Genomic DNA, 17,137 nt, shown 5'->3' on the forward strand with positions numbered 1-17,137 from the left:
TCCACATTACATATCAAGGAGCCCTGTAGTATCTGTGACAGGACATTACCAACAAGTACTTCATCTTCTATAGAATTTAGTGTGGATCAGCTTATGGTGCATGATGGTGCCATTTTTTCTGTAGGTAAATAATGCACACGTTCCCAGCCATCCACACAATTTTGGAGATCATCGTTCTGATTTCCAGTTCTGATGACTGTGCCTATTGTAGTTGCTTTTAGTGGTGGAGTTAGCATGGGCACTTCACTGGTCTTTACTTACACAGTCCATACATAAAATGGTTTGATGCATTGTGTGTCATTACCAGTATTAAAATGATCTGCATTTTGAGCCACAGTAGCTCATCTGTTGCTGGGTACCATGCGCCATAGTCTTCATAACCTCTGGCCTCAATGAGTTTTGGCTGCCCAACAACCTGGTGGCGGTTTCTGGTTTGTTCCACCTCTGACCCCTGTTGTCTGGACATAACAATTTGTCACTTATTAGTGTCACGTACGTCTTAATGCCTGATCATATCTGCTGCATTTAACAAATGAACTACGCTGGTCCTAAAGTATTGGCTCATCATGGTTTATCAGTGTATCTCCAGAATGTCCACCCAAGAAAATGAGGACTTAATATCTGGCTGACGAGAGTGAAGCAGCTGTATCTGTCTGTCTAAGTGGTAATTAAGAAGTAAGAAGTAATTATCTTTAAGCTCTGCATTGCAGACACAGAATTAAACACCTTTATATACTCTGTGACCACTTTATTAGGAACACTTGCCCATTTATGTGATTATCTAATCATACAGACACGGATGAAGAGCTTCAGTTAACATTTATGTTAAACATCTGACTAGAAGAAAACGTGTTGGACAGTGGCATGGTTGTTGGTGCCAGTTGGATCCAGTAAGTGGGAGTTCTGTGAGCAGAAACACATTGTTGATTAAAGAGGTGAGAAATACTCAATCATATTTTACAACCACTGTGAGCAGAAGAGCATCTCAGTATTCTGAAAATGTCGAACCTCGAGGCAAATATGCTTTAACTGAAGAGCACATTGGGTTCCACTTTTGTCAGCCAAGAACAAGAACCTAAGGCTGTAGTGAGCACAAGCTCAATAAAATCGGACAGTTGAAGAGTTGCTTAGGAATGTTGGTTTCTGCTGCAGGCCCTGACATAGAAAAGGATCTCACATCATCACACTACCATAACCTTTTTTTTTTATTTTGCTAAGGATAATGAAATTCTTGTTGTTCCAATATTGATTTATCCGTAGAACATTTTGTATAAGTACTTTAATCACTGATGTTTCTTCTGATTAGCCTGGTGTTACTTAACCTTTTTTTTTTAGTATTTTCTTTATGCATTTTCATCCCTGCTCTGATTGAGAACAAAGCTAACCCACGCCCCCTCCGACACGTGGGCAGCATGCCGTATGTATCTTATCACCTACACTTTGATGAGTGCAGTGCAGCTCAGCGTTCTGTACGGAGAGACACACCCTGAGAGCACTCTTTTCTCCTCTCTGTGCAGGCGCCATCCATTAGCCAGCAGAGGTCGTAATTGCACCAGTCATGAGAGAGAGACCCCATCCGGCTTAGTCCCACTCATCTGAACAACAGGCCAATCGTTGTTCATGTGGCCGCTCAGCCTTTGCCAGTAGGCAGAGCTGAGATTTGATACGATGTATTCGAGATCCAGCTCTGGTTCCAGCGTGTATTTTTACCGCGGCGCCACCTGAGCGGCCACTTAACCTTTTTTGTAAAGTGGAGCTGAACATTAGCTGAGTCTATAGATATGTATTGTATATAGTGTGAGTGCTGCACAGCTTCACAGGGGTTCAGATCTCACCACTGGTCAATTTCTGTGGATAGTTTTTGCAGCTATAACAGGAGAGCATATAATGAGGATATTATGAGACTTTTTAATGGTTTGGAAACTGAGGGTGCAACTGAGGGCGCATTCACATGAGAAGTGGCAAAACCGCGAGCCTCCGCGGTGTGGTAAAACGTCATCAAAGTGCACCTCAACACGAATATGCATTTGTGTGAAATAACTGTCAAATCCAGTTTTTAAGCAACCACATACAGTCTATGTTCAGCTGTATTTTCCTTACTGTTTAACTTTTAAACTTGTGTTATAGGTCAGGGTGCTTAGAAATTGTGAGAATCAGCTTTTCCAAAAGAGTTTTAAATGCTTAATGTGGGTTAATGTAATAAAAGAACGACATAGGAACATGGGAACACGACCTATCTTAATCATTACTGCTCATAAGTTCTCTGCACTAATGAAATTCCTCGCTCGTTGTTTTAGTACAATAAGTCATGTTAAGCTTTGTTCACGTTAAGCGTTGTTCGTACTGCCTGAGTTGCTTTTACTACGTCATATCAAACAGTTTGTCTCATTGGAGGCACTTTGGCAAAATGGGACAAAGTTCAATCAAGCTAAGCAGCTCTGCCTCACTCTATAGAAAACAATGGCAAAAGCAGTTTTGTCAATGTGCCCTAACTGTGGCTGTGCTGCAAGTGTAATATTTGTCCATTTTTGCTTGATAGGGAACAGCTGCTCGACCGTTAGTGGTCACTGTCTTCTAATTCTCCTCTTCATGCATCACCATTTTCAAAAGCCTGGCCTTTTGATAGCCTGGCCTGGCCTTGTCTCATCTACATTTACATCTGCATGCGTTGTTGCACCTTTTACTGATAACAGTCTGGGTGGTCCTTTTCATCTTTGGCACAAAGAATACATCATCCATTTTTTCCTCAAAACAAGCTAAACTGCATAGAATTGATGTACAGCTTTCTCTTAGTGTAGCAGAGTTACAGGGTGATTGATTCCTCATAAAGTGGCAGACTGTGTTAAGTGACAGTGTTTATCTGAAGTACTCCTAAGCCCTTGAGGCTTAGGATATATATTTATGCGTGGCTCTCCATACACAAAGCTGATTGGCACATGAACTCGCTTAGTGCAGGTGAGAAATGCAGTCGGCTACTACACACTTGGAGGGGGCGTGTGTTAGTCATGGCTCTCCTCAATCAGGGTGATCAACATTGGTAGAGAATACATAATGCAATCAGGTAATTGGATATATCTAGATTGGGGGAAAATTGGGAATTGTCATATACGTGTCTATATCTATATCTATATCCATATATATATATACTGTATATATGTGATATATGATATATATATATATATATATGACAATTTGTCACCTGCACTAAGCGAGTTCATATGCCGATCAGCTTTGTATACGGAGAGCCACGCATTATCATTCATCTTTGTGCAGTCGCCATCAATCAGCCAGCAGAGGTCGTAATTGCATCAGTCATGAGCAATCCCCTCCAGCACCCTCCTTGAACAACAGCCAATCGTTGTTTGTGTAGGCGCCCAGTCTTGCTGAGCTTTGAACCAGCGAGTTTGAAATGTCTGCTCTGGTGTGCTAAGGTGCTTTACCGCTGCACCACCTGAGCGCCCCTATTTATCAAAGTAGCATGTTTTCTTATGCAGTGATCCCTTAGAGCTCAAAGGTCACACCACATTCTACCATCTACATCTACACCATCTACAGTGGTTTTTGGCTTTGCCATACATGGACTGAGATCTCTCTAGATTTTCTGAATCTTTTCACAATATTATGAACAATAGATGGTGAAAGACTATGACAGATTAAAGATTGTATTGAGATTTTTTTTCTAATACAGTTACGATAAAAACTATTCTGCCCCATATTGAAAGGTTTATTAGCACAACATACAAACTTCCAGCTTTTTGCCTTGCTTATGTGGCCCAAAGGTGGCAACCTGCTGTGGTGGAGCTTAAATTGGGGACTTTTTAAGTGATAGTCCAGTACCGTAACCACTGAACTACCACTGAAACAACATTTTTAAAAATGTTTTTTATAGAAATACACAACTGTATAAACACAGTGTTGCCAACTTAGCGAGTTTTCAGACCCTTCTAGCGACTTAAAAAAAAAAAAAGCGACTAGCGACAAATCTAGCGACTTTTTCTGGTGTATTTGGAGACTTTTGTAGACTCTGACGTGAAAGCGCATATCGTTCTGCAGTTACTGTTCTGTTGATTTATCCTACCCATCGATTTGTCCTACCGAGCATGCGCACATCTGTTTTTGACTCGTTCAGTGAAACGCCTTTAATTCTGTGCTACCTTTGCCTAATTTATTTCTCCTAGCGGTTAGTAATGTATGGTTTTAGTTTTAATTCCTTTAAAAGGTTAAAATGTAAGTGTATGTAATGCCGTTATTATGTGACTTCTTTTTTATTCTATTTCAGAATTATACAAGGTGCTCAAATTAGCTTTACTTGATTGCATACAGTTGAATAACAGTTATTTATCTAATGCTATGTGTTAACGTTTTATTTAACCACGTTTACACATGCTTACACATTGTGCTTTCTTAGCAGTTCATCTGGTACAGTAAAGGTTGTGTCTAATAAAGGTAATTACTGAGTGAATATGTTGAGCATTTATTACGTTATCTTGTACTTAGCTGTTTGTATACGTAAAACATTTTTTGTTGCTTTTCCCTTGTCTGTTCTCATTATTTGTTCCTTATTCCATGTTTTTTGTAGCTATAGATAAAATCTGTATGATCCATAGTTTTCTCACTGGGATCTTATCCAACAGGGTATGATTCATCACGGAGGCAAAACCTTAGAAGATATTCCTCATAGAGGGTTAACATATTATTTACTACAAAATGTTTTGTATACTGGCTAATATAAAATGTATTTAAATTTAATTTAATTAAAATCCTAATAAATAAATTTGAGATATATGTCTGAGATACAGATCAATGGATCTATCAAGATGTGCTACCTATAGTTTATAATAGTATATAGACCTATCGACATGTGCTACCACTAAGATATAGACCTATCGACTTGTGCTATCTCTTATGCAAATCAGGCGATGACTTTATTTAGCGACTTCTAGCGACTTTTAGGACAGCCAATAGTTACTTTCCGTACTGAGGTGTTGGCAACACTGTATAAACATTTACTCGGTGAACACACATACCAAAAAGTGTTTAATGTTTGCTGTGTTTTCAAATATCTGACTGAACGAATTTATGCTGGATGTCTCAGAATCCTGTCTCATGCATTATTTAAAGCCAGTGTATACCGAGTGGAAGCTGTTTTTATTTTTGAAGTATGTTTGTGAGTTGTCTTATTTTGGGGTGAGAGTTTTTTTCTTTACAGATTTGCCTCAGGTCATTTTGAAATCTATTTGATCATGAAATACTGTTAATGTAAGTCATTTTTTATGTTTACATCCATGATAAGAGGCCAATAACATCAAAATATCTTTCTTAAAAGATTAAAGATTAAATCTTAAATCTTAAAAGATTAAAGACCTGCTGTACTTTCTAAGCAATTTAAACTGTTTCAAAAAGGAAGTTTGCTGCACAGTTTACTTGGTAGAATAATTTAAAGATTAAACATTAATGGTAGACTAATTCATCTTTCATTTAGCCTGCAGTATGTTACCCCACCCAGTCACACTGAAGTCATTAGGAATGCTGAGGTTGTGCTGTTTCTGGCTGTCAGGAACAAAGTTATTATTGCATCTGAAATATATTGTCAATTATTTTCTTGGTAAATTAATATGGAGTTTGTTGCCTCTTTATTCCAAAGTGGAACACTTTTGAAACATTCTACTTTGGTCAGAGGAAAGAAAATAGAAATTCAGATAATAATTTACACAGATTAGGCATAACATTATGACCACCTTCATAATATTGTGTTGGTCCGCCTTTTCTGGACCACAGCCAGAAGGGAATACCGTTTCCATGACAGGGTGTACATGGTCTGCAACAATGCTTAGGTAGGTGGTACGTGTCAAAGTAACATCCACATGGATGGCAGGACCCAAGGTTTCCCAGCAGAACATTGCCCAAAGCATCACACTGCCTCCGTCAGCTTGCCTTCTTCCCATAGTGCATCCTGGTGCCATGTGTTCCCCAGGTAAGCGACGCACACACACCCGGCCATCCATGTGATGTAAAAGAAAACATGATTCATCAGACTGGGTCACCTTCTTCCATTGCTCCGTGGTCCAGTTCCGATGTTCACGTGCCCATTGTTGGCGCTTTTGGTGGTGGACAGGGGTCAGCATGGGCACCCTGACTGGTCTGCGGCTACGCAGCCCCATACACAACAAACTGTGATGCACTGTGTATTCTGACAACTTTCTATCAGAACCAGCATTAACTTCTTCAGCAATTTAAGCTACAGTAGCTCGTCTGTTGGATCAGACCACACGGGCCAGCCTTCTCTCCCCACGTGCATCAGTGAGCCTTGGCCACCCATGACCCTGTCGCCGGTTTACCACTGTTCCCTCTTTGAACCACTGTTGATAGATACTGACCACTGCAGACCTGGAACACCCCACAAGAGCTGCAGTTTTGGAGATGCTCTGACCCAGTCGTCTAGCCATCACAATTTGGCCCTTGTCAAATTTGCTCAAATCCTTACGCTTGCCCATTTTTCCTGCTTCTAACACATCAACTTTGAGGATGAAACGTTTACTTGCTGCCTAATATATCCCACCCACTAACAGGTGCCGTGATGAAGAGATAATCAGTGTTATTCACTTCACCTGCCAGTGATCATAATGTTATGCCTGGCCGGTGTAGCTCATTGTGTTTATGGTCCCAAACCATATCTATAGTAAAGCATTAATGTGGGAGCATCATGATATGGGGCTGCTTTTATGGAAACAAAACCTGGCCTCACATGGCATTCAAGAATACATAAATAATGTGATGTACCTAGACATATTAGAGGAAAGTTCAATCTTTTTTTCCAAACAACCAAATCTGAACATTTTTAACAAGACAGAAACCCTGAACAAACTCAGAACTGCTCTCTATTAAAAAAAATGTTCATCTGAGAGAACCTCTTAACATTGGGGAGTTAAAAACGGTTTGCCAAAAGGAATTTGCCAAACATGAAGCACACTGCTGTAAAACAAATTTTTTCCCCAGAGGTATGGCAAAATTTATTAGCCAAGAACACTTTGCAATGTAGTACTTATTTATTAAATGTGTTGTCTAAATATATTTTCTTGATTTTTGTTTTCAGGACCATTAATACTTTACTAACTCACTTTCTTAACCGCTTATCCAATCAGGGTTGCGGGAGGTGCTGGAGCCTATCCCAGCTTTTCAATGGGTGCAAGGCTCACAGTAACACCCTGGACGGGTGTCAGTCTATCGCAAGGCAGACACACATACACACACACATTCACCTATAGTGCAATTCAGTGTCTCCAATTAACCTGACTGCATGTTTTTGGACTGTGGGAGGAAACCGGAGCTCCCGGAGGAAACACACGCAGACATGGGGGGAACATGCAAACTCCACACAGAAAGGACCCGGACCGCCCGGCCTGGGGATCGAACCCAGGACCACCGAGCCATCGTGCCGCCCTCCAATTAGGGTCGTGGGGAGGGGGTGCTGGAGCCTACCCCAGCTTTTCAATGGCCGCAAGGCACACAGTAAAACCCTGACACCCTGGACGGGGCGCCAGTCTATCGCAAGGCAGACACACATACACACACATACACACACCCATTCACTTATAGGGCAATTCAGTGTCTCCAATTAACCTGACTGCATGTTTTTGGACTGTGGGAGGAAACCGGAGCTCCCGGAGGAAACCCACACAGACACAGGGAGAACATGCAAACTCCACACAGAAAGGACCCGGACCGCCCCGCCTGGGGATCGAACCCAGGACCTTCTTGCTGTGAGGCGACAGTGTTACCCACCGAGTACCACCGAGCCACCGTGCCGCCTTCCAATTAGGGTCGCAGTGCTGGAGCCTATGGCAGCTTTTTCAATGGGCTTAAGGCACACAGTAACAGCCTGGACGGGGCACCAGTCCATTGCAAGGCAGACACACATACACATAAACACACACACACACACACACACATTCACCTATAGGACAATACAGTGTCTCCAATTAACCTGACTGCATGTTTTTGGACTGTGGGAGAAAACCAGAGCCCCTGAAGGAAACCCACGCTGACACGGGACCCGGATAGCCCCGCCTGGGGATTGAACCCAGGACTTTCTTGCTCTGCCACCCACCATTAATACTTATTTTTTTAATAGTATAAAATTCAAAGTAAAAAGGCATTATGGGTGTACAATTGAAATGGATGTTGAGTATAAACAACAAAATCAAACATGTGAATACTGTTTTTACTCACTAGATATTTAGGGAATAATCTGTATTTGATGGATCATGGTGGGTTGTTAGTTTTCTAACTTCTGGTGCTTTCTTTTCTTGGTTTTCTTTTCTTGGCTTTCAGGAACTGAGCCCAAGCTATCCCACAACTTTGCCCACTCAGAATCATAACAAAGAGCCGACTGAAGATGTGCTGTCTGCCGAAGACACACCGGACACGCCATCCTCCGACCTGAGCACAGTCACTATCACCACCGGCAGCACACAGAACACAGAGACCAATGTAAGTCATGTGAATGAATAATGAATGAATATAAGAGTTTGCAATGATGTTAGCTCATAGAAACATTGTGTGTTTTTAGAATAACATTTAATTACCAAGATCGCTCAGTGTTGGCTGAATAACAAGAAGCAAAATCTATGTCAGACTTTATATTTACAATGGCAGAACGTTTTTTCTTCTTGAACTGCTCTCTCAAACTAATGTGTGTAAAGAGCTTTGAGAATAATGTACTGCACGCTACTTATTGACGTCTTTTTAAGATTACTTAGAACCGCGGAGATTAAGCTGCTTTCAAAAATAAAACAGTTTAGATGCCTTTACATTGTAGTTTTTTCAAACCTAACAACTATCTGTCTGTCTGTCTATCTATATTTATATATATATACTAATCAGCCATTACATTAAAACCACCTCTTTCTACACTCACTGTTCATTTTATCAGCTCCACTTACCATATAGAAGCACTACAATTCTACAATTACTGACTGTAGTCCATCTGTTTCTCTACATACTTTTTAGCCTGCTTTTACCCTGTTTTTTAATGGTCAGGACCTCCACAAGACCACCACAGAGTAGGTATTATTTAGGTGGTGGATCAGTCTCAGCACTGCAGTGACACTGACATGGTGTTGATGTGTTAGTGTGTGTTGTGCTGGTATGAGTGAATCAGACACAGCAGCACTGCTGGAGTTTTTAAATACCATGTCCACTCACTTCCACTCTATTAGACACTCTTACCTAGTTGGTCCACCTTGTAGATGTAAAGTCAGAGATGATCGCTCATCCATTGCTGCTGTTTGAGTTGATCATCTTCTAGACCTCCATCAGGTCAGGGCGCTGTTGGCTGGATATTTTTAGTTGGTTGACTATTCTCAGTCCAACAGCGACAGTGAGATGTTTAAAAACTCCAGCAGCATTGTTGTGTCTGGTCCACTCATACCAGCACAACACACACTAACACACCACCACAATGTCAGTGTCACTGCAGTGCTGAGAATGATCCACCACCCAAATAATACCTGCTCTGTGGTGGTCCTGTGGGGGTCCTGACCATTGAAGAACAGCATGAAAGGGGGCTAACAAAGCATGCAGAGAAACAGATGGACTACAGTCAGTAATTGTAGAAATACAAAGTGCTTTTATATGGTACGTGGAGCTGATAAAATGGACAGTGAGTGTAGAAACAAGGAGGTGGTTTTAATGTTATTGCTGATCAGTGTATATACAGTGGGGCCAAAAAGTATTTAGTCAGCCACTGATTGTGCAAGTTCTCCTACTTAGAAAGATGAGAGAGGTCTGTAATTTTCATCATAGGTGCACTTCAACTATGAGAGACAAAAAGAGAAAAAAAAATCCAGTAAATAACATTGTAGGATTTTTATAGAATTTATTATAGGTATTTTGACCCATTCCTCCATGCAGATCTCCTCTAGAGCAGTGATGTTTTGGGGCTGTCGCTGGGCAACACGGACTCCACAAATTTTCTATGGGGTTGAGGTCTGGAGACCTTGAAATGCTTTTTACGGAGCCACTCCTTTGTTGCCCGAGCGGTGTGTTTGGGATCATTGTCATGCTGGAAGACCCAGCCACGTTCCATCTTCAATGCTCTCACTGATGGAAGGAGGTTTTGGCTTAAAATCTCACGATACATGGCCCCGTTCATTCTTCCCTTAACACGGATCAGTCGTCCTGTCCCCTTTGCAGAAAAACAGCCCCAAAGCATGATGTTTCCACCCCCATGCTTCACAGTAGGTATGGTGTTTACTCAGCATTCTTCTTCCTCCAAACACGACGAGTTGAGTTTTTACCAAAAAGTTCCATTTTGGTTTTATCTGACCACATGATATTCTCCCAATCCTCTTCTGGATCATCCATAAGCTCTCTGGCAAACTTCAGACGGGCCTGGACATGTACTGGCTTAAGCAGGGGGACACGCCTGGCACTGCAGGATTTGAGTCCCTCTCGACGTAGTGTGTTACTGATGGTAGCCTTGGTACTTTGGTCCCAGCTCTCTGCAGGTCATTCATCAGGTCCCTCCGTGTAGTTCTGGGATTTTTGCTCACTGTTCTCATGATCATTTTGACCCCACAGGATGAGATCTTGACCCCAAGGGAGATTATCAATGGTCTTGTATGTATTCCATTTTCTTACAATTGCTCCCACAGTTGATTTATTCACACCAACCTGCTTGCCTATTGTAGATTCACTCTTCCCAGCCTGGTGCAGGTCTACAGTCTTCTTCCTGGTGTCCTTTGACAGCTCTTTGGTCTTGGCCATGGTTGACTGTTTGAGGCTGTGGACAGGTGTCTTTTATACAGATAACAATGTCAAACAGGTGCCATTAATACAGGTAACGAGTGGAGGACAGAAGAGCTTCTTAATGAAGAAGTTACAGGTCTGTGAGAGCCAGAGATCTTGCTTGTTTGTTATTGACCAAATACTTATTTTCCACCATAATTTACAAATAAATTCTTTAAAAATCCTACAATGTGATTTCCTGGATTTTTTTTTCTCATTTTGTCTCTCATAGTTGAAGTGTACCTATGATTACAATTACAGACCTCTCTCATCTTTCTAAGTAGGAGAACTTGCACAATCAGTGGCTGACTAAATACTTTTTGACCCCACTGTATATTTGTATATATATAATGTGTATATACATTTGCTCTCTGGGTGTCACCATATTTATGATGCTACTATATATATTTTTCATGCAGTATAGTTTTTTAAAAAATCCACAAAGAGCATGTTGCAATCCTTCAGCTAAAAAAGAACAGTTTCAGAAGCGAGAAACAATAAAAAATTTTTTGATAAAAATTAATATAATAATACATAAATATGTAAAGATATAAATAAACATAAAAAAATCCTTTTTTGCTATTATATTTATTATGCATTTTTTTTTCCTTTTTCTTCTAATTTACCAAAGCCAATTAGTCTTCCACTGCTGGCGACCCCGATTGCATCAGAGAAGGGTATAATTGCCTGACACATCTCCCTCTGATGTGTGCACAGTCCACCAACCCTCTCTCATTTGCCCATAATTTGGTGGAGACTGGTCTTGCTTGATTTAGAATCCCAGCTCTGTACTAGCAGAATATCCTGATGCACCACCTGTGCGCCTAAATATAAGAAATCTATCAATATTCAACAAAATATAGGAAAGAAATGCCTTTTCTTCTATATTGGCAAAATACATGTTTAAAATAAATCCTAAACATGTAGCTAAATAAAAATTGTGAATTAATTTTTTTATAAACCTCTTGATCCTGCTCAGGGTTGCGGCAAGTCTGATTTTACTGAGAAATGCTGAGCGCAAGGCAGGAATACCTTGGACAGGGGGCCAATCTATTGCAGGGATTTGGCCATCCCTTTCCTCAGACATAGCCAATCATGTTTGTGGTGGGCTAGCGTAATAGACCTCTGTGCCACACAAGCGCCTGAATATAAAAATCTGTCCATATTTTTAAACTGGAGTTTAATAAGCAGTGGCTTGGATCATCTTTACTGTTTTTGATGTCTATATACCTCTTTATTTTTGCTTTTGGATAGTTTTTGGATATAAAATACACCGATTAGGCATAACATTATGACCACCTCCTTGTTTCTACACTCACTGTCCATTTTATCAACTCCACTTACCATATAGAAGCACTTTGTAGCGCTACAATTACTGAATGTAGTCCATCTGTTTCTCTACATACTGTTTTAGCCTGCTTTTACCCTGTTCTTCAATGGTCAGGACCCCCACAGGACCACTATAAAGTAGGTATTATTTGGGTGGTGGATCATTCTCAGCACTGCAGTGACACTGACATTGTTGTGGTGTGTTAGTGTGTGTTGTGCTGGTATGAGTGGATCAGACACAGCAGTGGGACGGGAGTTTTTAACACCTCACTGTCACTGCTGGACTGAGAATAGTCCACCAACCAAAAATATCCAGCCAACAGTGCCCTGTGGGTTGCGTCCTGTGACCACTGATGAAGATCTAGAAGATGACCAACTCAAAGAGCATCAATAGATGAGCGATAGTCTCTGGCTTTACGTCCACAAGGTGAACCAACTAGGTTGGAGTGTCTAATAGAGTGGACAGTGAGTGGACACGGTATTTAAAAACTCCAGCAGCGTTGCTGTGTCTGATCCACTCATACCAGCACAACACACACTAACACACCACCACCATGTCAGTGTCACTGCAGTGCTGAGAATGATCCACCACCTAAATAATACCTGCTCTGTAGTGGTCCTGTGGGGGTCCTGACTATTAAAGAAAAGGGTGAAAGCAGGCTAAAAAGGTATGTAGAAAAACAGATGGACAACAGTCAGTAATTGTAGAACTACAAAGTGCTTCTATATGGTAAGTGGAACTGGTAAAGTGGACAGTGAGTGTAGAAACAAGGAGGTGGTTTTAATGTTATGGCTGATCGGTGTATATGTACTTGGCTTTTTACAATGCTGTCGGTAGGTTTTTGTACCTTATTACATTAAAATACATCATTACTAACTCTGTGTATATTATTTATGTAATAATTGTATTAATGTAAGATATTACTGTTATTAATAACTTTGTAATCGTAGTGTATAATGTATAAGTAATGATGAGCATTCATTCCAGTAATGGTGTGATTGTGTTGGGATGCTGCTGCAGAATGATGAGAGTTCAGGGATTGGGACAGAGAAGTCCTCCAGTCCTGATACCGAGATGAACCTCCTCAGTGCCTCCAGCTCTCATGAGGAGGTTGTGCCAAAACAGCTGGAGGTAAGCACTAACAATGAGTGGATTCATTAAACAGTGAGTTTTTTTAAATGAATTTTTCTCCAACTTTCGTCCCAGTGTAGTCGTATCCAATTATCTGATCACATTCTTCTTTCTCAGTCCTGATCAAGAAGAGCCGCGACTAACAGGCCCCCTCTAACACATGTATAGTAGTCGACCACTTCTTATCACCTGCACGAGTCAAGTGTCGTGCAGGGAGAGTCACGCATTTATCTCCATTATCCCCCGTCTCTGTCTAGGCGCAATCAAACAGCCAGTAGAGGTCGTAACTGCAGCAGTCATGAGGAATCCCCTCTGCATTCTTACCCTTAGACGAGTCCATATAGGTGCCCAGGCCTGCCGGTAGCCAAGCTAAGATTTGAACTGGCAAGTTTAATAACTGTAAAGAGTTTAAGTGTGTACTGCACCATATCAATTTTTAGATTGCATCCTTGTGTGCATACCAGTCTGCTTTCTTTTAGATCTCATGCTTTATTAGGATGATGTATGCTAGATTTTCTAGGATATTTTCAGAACACTGCACAGATATGGGCAGCCTACTCACTGGAAACATAGGGGCTAAAGTCAATAGAATCCACTTCAATACATCAAACTGCTCTGCTGCTGGCAATTCACCAAGCTTAATAAGAGCTCCTCTGAATCTCATTTCAGACTCAACAGTAAACTAGTTTTCAGTTGAGTGAAAATTTGTTTTCTATGTATGTCGTGCGCGTCAAGTACCTATATTAATATAATTTTGGCCTTTGTCATCTAAACAACAACAAATATAAAGAAAAAAAAAAGATTGTTCTTGCTTTGCTTGCTTTACTTTTAGATTTTTTGGATCCTAATAGTTCATTGGGGTTGTGATCATGGCTTTGTGCAGGCCACTGGAGTTCCTTTAAACCAAACTCATCAAACTTGGCTTTCACCAAACTGTTTGGAAGCTTATAATTGTTATTTTATACCTGTTAGTAATGAATGGATGTGGCTGAAACAGCTGAACACAATCAATTACATTATGTGTGTCCACATAGTTTTGGCCAAATAGATACAAATAGTATAAAGTGTGACTACTACTCCCTCTTCCACACATATAGGCACATAAAAAACATACAATAAATGGCCAAATAAGCTTGTTGGACATTTTAGTCCAAAATGTTTCTGTGGACAAGTCCTTTTATAGTATTTGGAGTATATTTATGAATATCTATGCTAATTCAGAAATGTTAAATTCATTAATTGCACTGACTGATACATTAGCACCCCTTTGAGAGGTTTGAATATCTTAAGGTACTTGGAGATATACACTGATCAGCCATAACATTAAAACCACCTCCTTGTTTCTATACTCACTGTCCATTTGATCAGCTCCACTTACTATATAGAAGCATTTTGTAGTTCTACAATTACTGACAGTAGTCCATCTGTTTCTCTACATATTTTTTTAGCCTGCCTTCACCCTGTTCTTCAATGGTCAGGACCCCCACAAGACCACCACAGAACAGGTATTATTTGGGTGGTGGATCATTCTCAGCACTGCAGTAACACTGACATGGTGGTGGTGTGTTAGTGTGTGTTGTGCTGGTATAAGTGGATCAGACACAGCAGCGCTGCTGGAGTTTTTAAATACCGTGTCCACTTTATGAGACACTCCTATGTAGTTGGGACACCTTGTAGATGTAAAGTCAGAGACGATCGCTCATCTACTGCTGCTCTTTGAGTTGGTCAGCTTCTACACCTTCTTCAGTGGTCTTAGGGCACTGCCCACGGGGCACTGTTGGCTGGATATTTTTGGATGGTGGACTATTCTCAGTCCAGCAGTGACAGTAAGGTGTTTAAAAACTCCATCAGCATTGCTTTGTCTTATCCACTCATACCAGCACAACACACACTAACACACCACCACCATGTCAGTGTCACTGCAGTGCTGAGAATGATCCACCACCCAAATAATACCTACTCTGTAGTGGTTCAGGGAGAGTCCTGACCATTGAAGAACAGCATGAAAGGGGGCTAACAAAGCATGCAGAGAAACAGATGGACTACAGTCAGTAGTTGTAGAACTACAAAGTGCTTTTATATGGTAAGTGAAGCCGATAAAATGGACAATGTGTGTAGAAACAAGGAGGTGGTTTTAATGTTATGGCTGATCGGTGTAGATACACTAAATAGTATAAAGTATTACTACTACCCCCTCCTCCACACATATAGGCACATAATAAACATACACTATATTGTCAAATATGTATGGACACCTGACCATAAGCTTGTTGGACATTTTGGTCCAAAACATTTAGTGAACAGCCTCCACTTTTCTGAAAAGTCATTCTATAAGATTTGAAGTGTATTTATATACGTACATCTATGCTTATTCAGAAATGTAATATTCATTAATTGCACTTATTAATACATTAACACCCCTTTGAGATGTTTGGACATCTTAAGGTACTTGGAGATATATATATAATTTATTTGGTAGCACAATTATTCTGTATATGTATTGTTAGCTTTCAAGTTTGCTGTCAGTTGCGGTGCTTAAACTGCATCTATGCTCTTATTCTTGACAGCATATCTTAAGAACATCTTCTTTAACAGACATATGATTTAATTGGCGTATGCAATAGCCTGAATGTATTTTGCAGCATGACACAGATGCAGTGCTTCCACACAGCCACAGAAATCCAAAATAGAAGCAATTACTGGGATAAAATCTAGATTTGTAAAATTTCAATACCTTACACTGATTTTTGATATAGGAGTATGCAGTATACTGTAGGTGTGCTCGGGTGGCACAGCAGTCTATTATGCTAGCCCACCACAGCTGAGATCTGGGTTCAAATCTCAGCAGGGATATCAGCCAGCCAGATATCTACACAGACTGTGATGGATTGACACCCTGTCCATGGAATTTATGCCTGTGCTCAGTGTTTCTCAGTAAAATCCAGCCAGCCAGCCAGCCACCCTGACAAGATAAAGCAGTTGATGAAATTGGGTATTTATCTGTTCATGATTAATCAATGTGCGACAAAATGATAACCATTTTGCATGACAAAAAACATTTTCATATATATTTATTAGGGCTGTCACACGATAAAAAAAAACAAATTAATCGCAATTAATCGCTAACTAATAACTAAGCACAATTTGAACAATTATGCACATTTTTATTGCAAGAACATGTTTACCAATAAAAACATACACACAATTATGATCAAATTATTAAATCTAAATTATTTGTAGAAAGCCAGCCAATGCTTATATAGAGTTGTTAACAGCTACTCATCTTTCAGTCAGTTATTTAAAATGACAAATCTGTTCACATTATCTGACAAAAGTGAGGATCTTTACCTGTTCATAACCCTGCCGCTGAAAACAGGCGCTCATAATATGAACCATTTCTAGATGCAACACCAGTGGCAGGGTTATGGAGCTCATGGGCCCCAGTGCAAAAAAATGTTTGAGCCCCCTCAACAAATTGCATATACTGATAGCTGATCAGAATGAATTAAACATACTCACTCAGAAGTTACACTTCAAGTCCAAATTCCTGCCTCTGGTATTTTTAATGCACAGTTTTACTTGTTTTAATTTTACTTAACGAAAATATTGTTATATAATAATAAGGACCTGACGAGTGCAGCCAATGGGGGGGCAGTGAGGTGAGTGGTTAAGTTCATGTCGTGGAGGACCCCCACCCCCCCGTAGTTGCGCCCCTGTGCAACACGTATAACATCATGTCGACCCACATTGTTAACTATGTTAAAGCGTTTATACAGTCCATTGCGATCCATTTAACAGCAGTGTTTGTAATGTTCTCACGACGTGTACAGTTCATGCGCTTCACATCCAAATTCATCCGAAATTTAGTTGTCTGAGCTCATTTTGACT

At 40.5% G+C, this 17,137-nt stretch overlaps 1 protein-coding gene across 1 annotated transcript in view; it reads left to right on the forward strand.

Annotated features, from left to right (window-relative positions):
* arvcfa (ARVCF delta catenin family member a) overlaps positions 1 to 17,137 on the forward strand; it is an 87,962-nt gene that overhangs the window by 20,927 nt on the left and 49,898 nt on the right. Inside the window, exons 2-3 of the mRNA XM_063013776.1 lie at positions 8,332 to 8,490; positions 13,139 to 13,249. Of these exons, the coding sequence (XP_062869846.1) occupies positions 8,332 to 8,490; positions 13,139 to 13,249 (270 nt within the window). The remainder of the gene's footprint in view (positions 1 to 8,331; positions 8,491 to 13,138; positions 13,250 to 17,137) is intronic.

This window comes from Trichomycterus rosablanca, chromosome 18 (genome assembly GCF_030014385.1).
Source record: "Trichomycterus rosablanca isolate fTriRos1 chromosome 18, fTriRos1.hap1, whole genome shotgun sequence".
Classification (NCBI taxonomy): domain Eukaryota; kingdom Metazoa; phylum Chordata; class Actinopteri; order Siluriformes; family Trichomycteridae; genus Trichomycterus; species Trichomycterus rosablanca.